The sequence below is a fragment of the Emys orbicularis genome, chromosome 1 (assembly GCF_028017835.1).
Source record: "Emys orbicularis isolate rEmyOrb1 chromosome 1, rEmyOrb1.hap1, whole genome shotgun sequence".
In the NCBI taxonomy this organism is placed as follows: Eukaryota; Metazoa; Chordata; order Testudines; family Emydidae; genus Emys; species Emys orbicularis.
Genome location: NC_088683.1, coordinates 84,398,023 through 84,410,191, shown reverse-complemented (window position 1 = coordinate 84,410,191; position 12,169 = coordinate 84,398,023). Strand labels below are relative to the sequence as shown.

Genomic DNA, 12,169 nt, shown 5'->3' with positions numbered 1-12,169 from the left:
GTTTATCTCTGTTTGCTGTAACTTTGAACCTAAGGCTAGAGGGGATTCCTCTGGGCTCTTTAAGTTTGATTACCCTGTAAAGTTATTTTCCATCCTGATTTTACAGAGATGATTTTTACCTTTTTCTTTAATTAAAAGCCTTCTTTTTAAGAATCTGATTGATTTTTCCTTGTTTTTAGATCCAAGAGGGTTGGATCTGTATTCACCAGGGAATTGGTGAAGAGTCTCTCAAGGCTACCCAGGGAAGGGAATTAGCACTTTTGGAGTGGTGGCAGCGGACCAGATCTAAGCTGGTAGTTAAGCTTAGAAGTTTTCATGCAGGCCCCCACATTTGTACCCTAAAGTTCAGAGTGGGGAAGCAGCCTTGACAGCATTTTAAGGGGTGTCTTAATTTTAGGGCCTTAATAATCAAAACTGGGGAATAAGAGCCTACACAGAGGATGGCTCAGAAGACTGGTAATTGTCTGCACACTATTTTATCACATACTCATTGGCTTAAACGTTTATTAAGTAAGTTATTATTGTTCAGCTGCCCACACAAAACAAATTTGTGGTGGTAGTTTAATTCATAGTATACAGGCACATATGACTACAAAAATTCCACCTGCAATTGGCACACTTGTTGGCAATCTCATTTGAGAAGATGAGGACTGAATAGGAGCGAAGATGAAGCTATTAACTCACTCCTACAAGTGAAGGCTCAGGTACATTGTCAAGGTAGTGTGAGGAAGCTTGTACTGCTTCTACTACCTACGCTGTACTTTCTTGAGCTACATAGAAGACTTCAGGGCATGTCTATATAACGCCGACAGACCCCGGTCGTCAGCGGGTGGGATCGAACCTGGGACCTCTGGAGCTAAATGTATGAGCCTCTCCTGCATGAGCTAAAAGACATATGGCTGTTAGCTAAGGCTGTAGAGCAGACTCATTAATCTCTCTCTAAGTAGTCTCGGTACCACTAAATAGGACAGAACACCAGACCCAGGAGGTGTGGGTTATATTTACACTTACCGGGGAATCAACGCTGTGGTGATCGATTTACTGGGGGTCGATTTAGCAGGTCTAGTGAAGAACTGCTAAATCGACTGCAGATTGCTCTCCTGTCAACTCCAGTACTCCACAGGAATGAGAAGTGTACGGTAAGTCGACGGGAGAGTGTCTCCCGTCGACCCAGTGTGGTGTAGACATCGCAGTAAGTCGACCTAAGCTGCATCGACTCAAGCTATGTTAGTCACATAGCTGGAGTTGCGTAACTTAAGTCGACTTACCTCCGTTCTGCAGACAAGGCCTCAGGCTGACAATCCAACACCTTTCATGAGCATGACATGCATTTTTAAGACTTTTCATTTGATGAAGCTAACATGGAGCTGGGAAATCCTCAGTCAACAGGGGAATTAAAGCTTTCACAAGACACCATTTGTCCTTTATCTTAACACTGAAAATCTCCTGCTTTCTATTAGCTTCTTATGTAGCTCAACTGTGATGGAGGTAACAAACCCCACACTGGAGGAGGGGTTAAGGAGCTGCTCTGGGCCTGTGTGACTCAGACCTACCCCAGCTACAAAGCCTTCATAGGCTGGAGGAAGAGCTTAAAAGGGAAGCAAATTGGCTCAGTGGCAGACAGGCAGGTGACCTGAACTCCTCTCCCGGGAAGGAACACCACAGGTACTCTTGCTGCCTCAGGCCTGCTGATACTGATCTGACCAACTTGCAAAGGAGGGACTGGTGACTTTTGAAGGTCAGAAACTTTATCTCTGTGTTCTGTTATTTACTTTACCCTGTGGGAAGAACAGGCAGTGGTAGGAAGTGATCTAGGGAGGCAGCTATAAAGCACCCCATACTGTAGGGTTTAGCTGCGACTGGAGCTTGGTGGAGAGGGTGGGCCCAGGCTCCCCTACCAAGATTTAAAGAGTGGACTATAGCAGATGCCTATCCCTCAGTGAAGAACCTAGCTGGGGAAGACACTGACCCAAGGGGAGCAACAAAGAGTCCTGTGGCACCTTATAGACTAACAGATACTTGACTCAAGGGGGAATTTCCAAAGCCCTTGCTGACTTCAGAAGTCACATTGTTGGACTTTGTATACCCCAAAAGGGGTGGTCACCTTTGAGTGACCTGGCCAGAGGGCTGAGCCTCTGAAAGAACAGAGCTCCACCACCAGGTGGAGCTATAGTGAGAAAGGGGAACACCTGGAAAGAAGACATCTCCCAAACCCTGGCCTGAGCACTAGGCAGCACTAGTGGTAAGTGTTCGCACCAAGGTTTAACTGCAGCTCTTAAATTTGTTCAGTTATTCATGATTGCCTTCACCCACTTGCACTCTTCAAAAAAATATCAAAGCTCATGGATATTAAAGGATAGTCATAAAGTCACATGGCTGCAAATCTGTAACTGTAAGTAATTGATAGAAGTCCTGGAAAAACTGCCCTAGAGCATATGGGTAGCAGATCAGCATGTCTATTCCCTGCCCCCAATATGACCCCTACATATGTGGAAAGTGGCATGCACAGGACCTTGAGCTGTCACAAAATGATCATAATGGTCCCTTTTGACCTTAAAATCTATGACTATGACTTGCATGAGCAGGGAGTTCCACTCTGACTATGAATTAACTGCCATCAACTCCTTTGCACCTCCTGAGCTGCAAAGAGACCAGATCTAAGTATCAAAACTGGCCCAGTACAGCTTTATACAGTACTATTGCTACCACTGGGTTTTTAGCACTGGTCCAACCAAAAGAGCTGCTGAAGGCTGACTTATTTCACACACCTAATACATTTCTAAACAAAATATCAGGACCAGAAACTAGGGCACCTGAAACTGCAAATGAAATTGGTAATCAGGCTGGATGGAGTCAAAGTCAGAATTTGATTTCATTGGTATTAGTGTAAACCCAGCATCTCTCCATTTAAATCTGGTACAAGTACAACAGAAGTGGGAAGTAAAGCCTCAGTCATACCAGTAGAATTAGTGGTTACTCAGGATTTACACCAGCATGTCTGAGATCAGCATGCAACCCACAAACTCTTGCCCTTGGAAAGAGGAGCCTCTGGATACCTATTTGCGATTCTGTGGCCAAAGATGAATGGATGGAACATTCCTACTTCCCATAAGAGATTCAGTGGAAGAACCCAGGAACCTTCCTGTTTCCATGGACAGCTGCCACAGACGTTAGCTTCTGAAGAATCACCATACAAGAATTTTGCACAGAGCTATACATATAACAGTGTACCTGCCCTGAAGAACTTGCCATCTAAATAAATGTTACTTTAACATGCAATTTGCTGCTGTCTCACTGGGTTATAGATTTTAAGATAAAGAGGAACAAAGAAAGAAACTAGGCTGAGGCAACTTCTGTAATAAACATCTTAAATTGCTAGGCATTTTCTTGTATAGTAGCTGCCATCTTCTGTACCATGCAATCTCCCTCTCTTCCTTCAAATGCCTCCCCAAAACTCATTTGCTTTCAATTAGTGTTTCATCACTCATTTCTGTTCAGGGCTATTTGCTCTCTTTTGTGCCTCACCATAAAAGTTCATAAACATCACAAAAATAATGTAAAGTAAAACAGCAAAAAGCTAATACATTAATTTGAGTTATGAATAATACTCTCCCACAATTTTACTCTCTGCCTACGATATACTGTGCATATGGACATATGAAAACTGGTTTTGAGTGCCTCATTCCATGAATAGCATCTAAAGAAAGCTGGAATGCTGGTGGAAGAGAAAGTCTATAGAACATTGGTACTGACTTTGGGGCTTATCCAAAGCCAGCTGATTTCAATGGAAAGAATCCCATTGATTTTAATGGGCTTTGGATCAGGCGCAACATTAGTAAATTTCATACCTGAGATGAAGAGTTATACAAAAAGTCTAACTAGAGAGTAATTTTAAGAAGTATTGAGCACCTACAATTCAAACAAAAGTCAGTCTGAGCTGGGAGTGCTCAGCACTTCTGAAAACCAGATCTTAAGTTATCTAAGATATAGACCTACAATTACAAAGGTGGCTAGTAATTTTAAGTGCTCAACTTGACATGCCTGAAAGAGGCCTAATTTTCAGAAGTGGGTGCTTAGCACTTCCTTTTAGGCATTCCAAGTTGCGCATCCAAATTAAGTTGTCACTTATGAACATTTAGTACATACTGTGTAAATACACAAGGAGAAAAAATACAAGATGCTATGTGGGTATCTGAGCTTAAAAGATTTCATGGTGTTATATTAAATTCCTTGAGAAATAGTTTGACCATGTGGTTAAATATTCTGTCATAATGAGTATGCAAAAAGGAACAGAGTTAAGGTTATATGTGCAACCTTAAGTTTGTCCTTTGCTTACCTTTGAGGGTATAAGTGTGCAACCTTAATGTTTTCTCTCTGTGTGCATAAAGGGATATATTTATACACAATTTGCTTATGTTTGGTGTATTATGCAAGGAAAGGGAGATTTGTAACGATTTAAAGAATCACAATATTTAACAAAGAAAAACAAATTCCTATAGAAAAACAAAACAAAAAACAAACACATACTTTGGCCCTCTGCAATTTCTTTGTAAAATTCTTCACTTTCTTAAAATAAGAAAGGAATTGCAGAGAACTACAGAGAAAAAACCTACTAAATCATCTAGAAATGTTTTTGCCCAAAATATCTAATAAGGCAAATCCTGCCAAAAATAAACAAACATCTGAAAGACAAAGGGCCATTTTTGACAGTCTAGGAAACATCTTTCTCTTATTAAAATTTTGCGTGATCTATCACATATGTAAAAGATGGAGGCCTGCAGGACTCAGAAGCTTGATAATAAGAAACAGACTTTTACCTCTAGGTCACTGGTTCAAATCCAACCCCTGTGTAGTGGCCAAGAAGCGTTCATAGTTTGTGACTTGTTTGTAATACATATCAGTGGTTTCTGTCCATTTTCTAGTGGAGAAGTGTTGACATAAAAATCACCATTTAAACTGGCATTTTCCTTGACAACTTCAGCAGAGGTACTAAGACTTAAATGGACTTTAAGAATGTCTCAGTAACTCTCTGTTTGCAATAGCCTCTCCAGATCAGTGTTTAAACTCATTGGCAGGACAAGTATAGGGAAGCTCCCACTGTCCATGCTATCACTGCTGTGTTTGAAAGAAATGCCGTTTCAGTCATGTATCTTTCATAAGCACTAAATTTAAAATAAAATACCTGTTATATTACACAGGAACGCAGTAGGAGAAATGATGATCTTATGCTTAGGGTATAGGAGTGGAGGCTGGAATAGCAGGATTTACTTCCTCACTCTGCTAAAGATTGTCTGTGACCTTGGACAAGTCACCTAGCGTGAAATCCTGGCCCCACTGAAGTCAGTTGGAATTTTGTCACTGCCCTCTATGAGGGCAGGATTTCACTTTTAATCAATTTTCTTCAGTTTCCCAACTGGAAAACCAGGGATAATACTTATTCAGAGGGGTTCTGTGGGACTTAATTCATATCAATAAGTGCTTTGAGATCCTCAGAATATGTAAGTAGAAAGACTACATACTGTAAACATCAATGTTCCAATGATGTGCCTAAAAATATGGATCATAGGGTATAATAATGGTGTGGTAGACAGGAATGTTGGTAGGAAACCTATCTTTATGACTTGACCCCTGTCATATAACATAGACCACGTTTACAAGAAGTTATTGGACATCTGTCAATAACTACTACCTCTGAACCTCAATGGCTTTCTTCCCCAGAATTTTCTTTGCAGTACAATTTTCATATCTTACTTGAATAAAAATGTGCACAAAGCCATTACTGAGTTTGGAAACACATTTTGGATGGGTTAAAACTTTTCCAAATCTGCACTTACAAAAGTGAAACTTTACAGATGTCCACAAAACAAAGGAAGTTGACTTCTGTAGACAGACATTTGCACAACACCAGCACAGGGTCAATACGTTTGGAATGCATCTCTCCCTCTAGGCTTTCTCCATTCAGAGAACATCTGCCCCTATTTCCTGTGTTCTCTTGGTCTTCTTTTGATTTGTCCCCCCGTCCATTCCTGTTAAAGCTGTCTCACTCTCAGCCCCACAGATTGGAACAGTATGTGTTTTTGGTAGATACACTGATCAGGTACATCCTTACTTCCTATTACCCCACATTGGCAAGCACTGTCTTTTGAAGTTGTTAGTTTTTCCTTACTCCATTTGCCGTTTTCTCTTACACATTTAGAAACATTAGTGCTTCCTAATTCCAGCACCACATGCTTTCCTTTTAATTATATTGAAGTGATAGTATCTGTGAATTGTTTCAATCAAAACAAATATTGCTGCTTTCCTTACACAGTCATTAAGACAAGATAAAAACATAGGGCTTGATTCTGTGTGGTATTAAACAACTTCTATGAGCTTCTAAACTGCCTCACAGTTCACTGTCTTCAATGGAACTCATCACTAGAGCTGGTCAGGCATGTTTTGGCAGTTTTCCCATTGAAAAATGTTGATTCATCAAAACTGAAACTTTGCAGGAAAGTGTCAGTTTTGACTTTTTTTTTTTACTTAAATTGAAAAAATCAAAACAGATAGTTTCAAAATCATCAAAACAAAATGTTTCAGTTGACTGGAAATAGTTTTATTTTCAGTTTGTTGATTCATGAAAGTTTTCAAGATTGACTTTTGTCCCAGTTTAGGATAGATTTTTTTTGGAAATCTTGATTTTCCCAGATTTTTTTGGGGGGGGGAAATCATATTTCCCCTCTTCAGCTCTACTCAGCACCTCACAGTACTGGGACCTGTAATCACCCCCGAAGTTTAAATCAAACTATTTCTGTTCAATGAGTATAATGTAAATGGTTGCCAGGATCTCATCCATTCAGCATCATGGTTCTTAACATTACAAGCACCAATACAAAATTACAGCACAATATTTAAAGAGATTATAATAAGTGTGTTTTGTATTCCCGGACAATCCTGGAATATGTCTTTCCAAAACAAACATACTGAAAGTATAATCAAGCTAAGTACTTGTATGGGGGCATATGGACAGTTTTGTTCATGTTTAGGACATAGACCAAGTGCCATGTGTGTTTGTTCTTAAATTATTTGTCCTTCATGAAAGGCCTGATTTAAAAAAAAAATCCTTGCAGTAAAAGTCCTCCTCATTCAAATGCAGGTAGCTAGGATTTATGCACAGTAGTTCAGGCCATCCAGCAACCCACACTCGACTGGAGCCAAGGAGACAAGAATGGATGGGCTTGGCCCAGGAAGGGGCAGTGCTAAATCACCTGGGAGATGTGGGGATTCAGCTCCTCTCCCATGTCACCTGGTGCAATTTGTGTAAAGCCCCAAATAGTTTGTAAATCTGCCATTCCCCCCCAGCCAGTTATTGTGGTATGAATGCCCCTCTCCAGCACTGCTCACATATGGACACAGGGGAGTGAGTGTTAACTGCACCACCCTGCGCTTTCTGGAGAGAAATCTACCTCCACACTTGTAAAGGCAGGTTAAGTATGCAAATCATCTTGACAGCACCCATCCAAATTGCAAAATAAACCATTTACTAGGAGAAGAAAGCTCTAGGACTAGTTGCAGGCTGCCAATAATAATTGTATACAGCACACAGATGCCTGTGGTTTGGTTTCTAATTTTCATAACAATTCAAAATTCTGAATCTGGACTATTCTTCAGTTCAGCTTCTCTAGTTTGAAAATAAATAAATCAAAGTGGTTTAACTAGGGAGTCCATTATGGCCAGCACACCAGCATGTGATGTCTGTTCCGTTGTCTGGGCTGATGCAAGGACAGGCAGCTATATTCCATTCTATAAAGCATTCTTTAAACACAATACTGATTTGGTGTCAGGCCTTGTGGAGAGGACTTTACTCTTTTGAGTGAAAATTCCTCATTGTCCCTCCCTCGTTCTTCCCCCCTAAAAAAGATATTCCTTAAACACCTACACAGTAACGATTTATGGAACTTGGGCAACAAATGAGGCATTTCAATTGGGTCCAAACACTAAGAGGCTTCCCTACACCTTAATATGGAGGAATATATGCCAATTTATTGAACAGTTTCAGGCAGAATTAGTTCTAGCCCAACTTCTTGGGGCTCATTTTCATGGTACAAACATAAGGCCCAAACCAGTAATCCTTTCTAAGGCACTTACTTCAGTGGGAGCTGAGCTTGAATTTTATAAATAATACTTGGTAGTTATCTAGCACCTTAAATGTTCAAAGCACTAGACAGACATTAACTACTTGTTCCTTATCAAATGAAAATACTAATGTTCACCCACCCTCAGAGGGGCATTTCAGATAGATAAGCATTGTTATTTCCATTTTACATATGGGGAAATGGCAGCAGAGAGATGAAGAGACTTGTCAAAGACCACACAGTGAGTCAGTGGTGGCAGAATCCAAAGTAGAATTTGTGACCAATTGATTCCCAATCCTGCATTCACTCCTTCAAACCTAGGGTGACCTGATAGCAAGTGTAAAAAATCGGGACGGGGTGGGGGGTAATAGGTGCCTATATAAGAAAAAGCCCTCAAAATCGGGACTGTCATAATAAATTAGTCTTTCACGGTGCTGTCAACCATTCAGACAGTGAAAAAAGGTTGACAAACACTGAAAGACTAATTTATTATGACGAGCACTGACTCCCTTTCCTGTTTTAAGATGAGGGTTCTTTTAAACATATTACAGTTCAAATGTGATATACATGTGCTGGTATGTTTTGTGGATTTATTCTGGCAGATTTTGCCATTCTAAATTCAGATGATTGGCATTTTTCTTAGGAGCTTCTTAGTAACTTTTCATTTGTCAGACAGAACATCACTGGCTGTATCACAAAATTGGTTCGTTAATGCTATCTTTGAATAAGTGTGAGAAAAGAACTTGGTTAATAGAAGTTCTCATTAATGCAGAATGTTTATAACATTTTCCCTAACAAAGAAAATATCTGAGGTGCAAAGTGAATAAATGTGTTTCAGTTTTATAAGCTCTACAGTTGCAGACCAAGTCAAAGTCATCTGGTAGCTGCAGTATAAAACGCAGATGTACCATTGAGCGTCAGAGCATGTCTGGCCTCTAGTGGTAGAATCTGATCAATGAAGCATTGTTAGAACACCACCAGCCAGTGAATACAAACATGTAATGTACCTCCTTAATATAACTGTGTTTCTCCCCAGATAGAGATTGGAACCGTGTTACCTTCTGTAACTAGAGAGATTCATTCACCACCACCACTGCCAGAAGAAGCTGAGGAAGAAGCATCAACACCAAAACTAATTGACGGTTCTTCACCACAGGGATCAGGAGTTCTTGGGCCCCAAACACATGATGGTTAGTGAAGAAAAAAAAAAAAGCCATACCATTGCATTAGGTTGCTTTCCATGATGCACTGAGTCTGGTGGTGAGTTTGCTTTTTATTAAGCATTTATCTAATTTGGGATGAGTTGTCATCTATAAAGCTAGTCAAATTTTTCCCACAAAAAAAAAAATCTCATCAGAAGTGGAGTGTTCAAAAACAAAACTTTTCATGAAAAAAAGTCATCAACATTTTCCATTTTTTGTGAAATTGTGACAATTGAAATTTTTATCAATATCATTTTTGAGCATCTGTTTGATGATTTCTAACAATTTCAGTAAGCCTTTCCATTAAAAATATTGATTAAAACATTGTGGCAACTCTGGGAAAAGACAGACAAGTTTCCATTCTTAACTTGCTAAATGGAAACATGGGCATTTCCTGTGTCTTTGACTATTGCTAGTCAGACTGGAATCTTTGACAAGCCCCAAGGGAAATTCCTTTAAAAGTTTATAATAAAATGCAAGCCCATCAAACCACAAAACACCATTACACCAAAGATCAGTAATTGCTATAGTCTTAAGTACATGGAAATTGGGGGTTCACCCATTTTGGTGGCTACCATGACAGGTCTCAATGTCATGTGGTGATAGAGATGCAGCCAGGGAAGAGCCTGCAGATTCTGTTTTGTACCCTGCCCATCAATATATCATCTTAGTGCCTAGGGGGACAAAAAAGAGAGGAGTTCTTATTTCCAAATGTGGATGTTTAGTGGATGGAACGGGATCACTCCCAGACCCATTTTTTTAAATGCCACCAACTGGACTTTACCAGGATAAAGAATCTGTACTGATGTCAAAACAAAACAGGGGTGGGAGGTTCTCTGGACAATTCTGAAATATCGAATGCAATTTTCTCCATTTTAGATTTTCAAACCTTTCAAAAGAGTTGTTATGCAAAACTTCCCTATGTTATGTATTATGAATCTGTCATACTTCACAGGGGCTAAGGGGGATCTATCAGAAAGAGAGATCTTCCTTTTGAAAATGTGGATAGGGAACTCCTGGCTGGAACACCTGTTCTTATGTCAGGTGTTGGTGCTGCTCTGCCAACTAACAGGAAGGCTGAGAAACCCTTCCACCTTCTCTTGCTGAATCCACTTCAGAATCCCTTGCCTCCTAAGTCCACACCAGCCCAGGAAGAGAAGTAGTAGTCTCCAAGAAGGAAGGAGAAGAGGCGAAAGTCTGTCCCTGTTTTAGCTGCAAAGTCCTGTCTAAGGTGACCATCTAAGACTCTGAACTAAGCCTGGTTGGGAAACAACAACTCCATTTCATGAAAAGTTTAAAGGCTTTAATATTTGTTTTCACTCCAATGAGGAATAACTCTATAGCCCAGTGATAATGGCACTCACCAGCAATGTCATTTGAAACGGGGACTGGAATCGGGGTCTTCAACTGCCCACATGAGTGCCTTGATCACCACACTGTTGGCCATTCTAAAGTCTGTGGCCATCTCTATATCCTGGCCCTGAGAAACCATTTTAGTTGAAACTGATACATTTGCAAGAAAATTGTTTTCACAAAATGGCATTTTTTTGCCAGGAAAAAGTGTGTCAATTTTTTTTCCCAACAGCTTTACTCTAAACTCACTTAGGCCCAGATTCACTACAACTGATTCAAGGAGGTTTGAGGAGGTGTAACTTACACCTCTCTGTGTCAGGCTTGCTCCTTGAAGCTAGGTCAAATCACCCAGTGGGAGGGAAGGCAAGAGGGCAGGCAGGCTGGAGTGGAGTTTGCCTCTAAGATATTTCTCCTGGATCCCTGAGCACTGCAGACAGAGGTTACAGAATAAGGGAGGATTTTAGCCTTTGGCTCCTCTTTCTGCTTGCCTGAAGAAAGCAGGTAGCAGACCTAGTATGCCCTTGGAGGGGTGTCCCTCAGCTGAGCACTGCTAGCAATTATCATGCTCTTCAGTGATTGACCTTTTTACAGAAACAAGCCTTCTTATCCTAGTTGGCCAAGAGGTGCAAGCCAAAACAGGCAACTCCAAAAAAAAAAAAAAAAATCTAAAAGCCAATCCAATAAGTACCGGTACTTTTAAATGGTAAGTTCCACTAACTTTCACTAACTACATCACTAACTGAACTTTTAGTAAAACTGACCAAATAAATTTTAAAAACAAAACTATCCAGCACAAAATGATCAGTTGGTTCCACGGCCAAAACAGGTGAGAAATAGATGAGGTGGAGCAGGAATACTTATACCCTCCATCAGTGAAATGTTAGGTTTCAGGGATACGCACATGCCCACTAATATTCACTACTCAAAATGGTCTGAAGGTCATCTGGCCAAGCATACGATTTCCATAGTGTGGCTCTGTGGGGGAAATATCATGAAAAGGACCCACTCTAGCCTTCCATATCCCACACCTTTTAGTAGGAACCTTCTTTGAATGAGGTGAAATGGCTTGAGTTTCGATTTTCATGTTCCTCCTGGGGCAGCTAAATGTTTTCTTTGCAAATGCACATCTTTCAAGCAGTTTTAGCTCAAGGGATGAGAAATCTTTCCTGATGTCAAGCTTCTGGATCAGAAATGTTAATTAAAAAACAATGGGAAGGAAATTGATATCCTATCTCTATAAGCCTCTGAAAAAACTCATTTCCTCAATAACCATCCAAAAGATACTGTTTACGGAACTAAACTTAAGTAACTGTAATAAGTTTCAAAGCCACCACATTTGAATCTTTAGGGTAGCATAGCATCTGAGGAGTTCAATGTGACTATAATCTCATAACCCTAATAAGAAGGAAATGTCAAATTAATTCTATTTCTCATATGAAACTCTTATGAAAGTGGATTGCAGTTGTTGTGACTGCTGTTCTTATCACAGTTTTAATCACC

General features: G+C 40.2%; 1 protein-coding gene across 1 annotated transcript in view; it reads left to right on the top strand.

Moving 5' to 3' along the window:
• The window catches only part of EPYC (epiphycan), a 28,370-nt gene that overhangs the window by 7,611 nt on the left and 8,590 nt on the right, over positions 1 to 12,169 (top strand). The window contains exon 2 of the mRNA XM_065421788.1: positions 9,151 to 9,304. Coding sequence (XP_065277860.1) covers positions 9,151 to 9,304 — 154 coding nt within the window. The remainder of the gene's footprint in view (positions 1 to 9,150; positions 9,305 to 12,169) is intronic.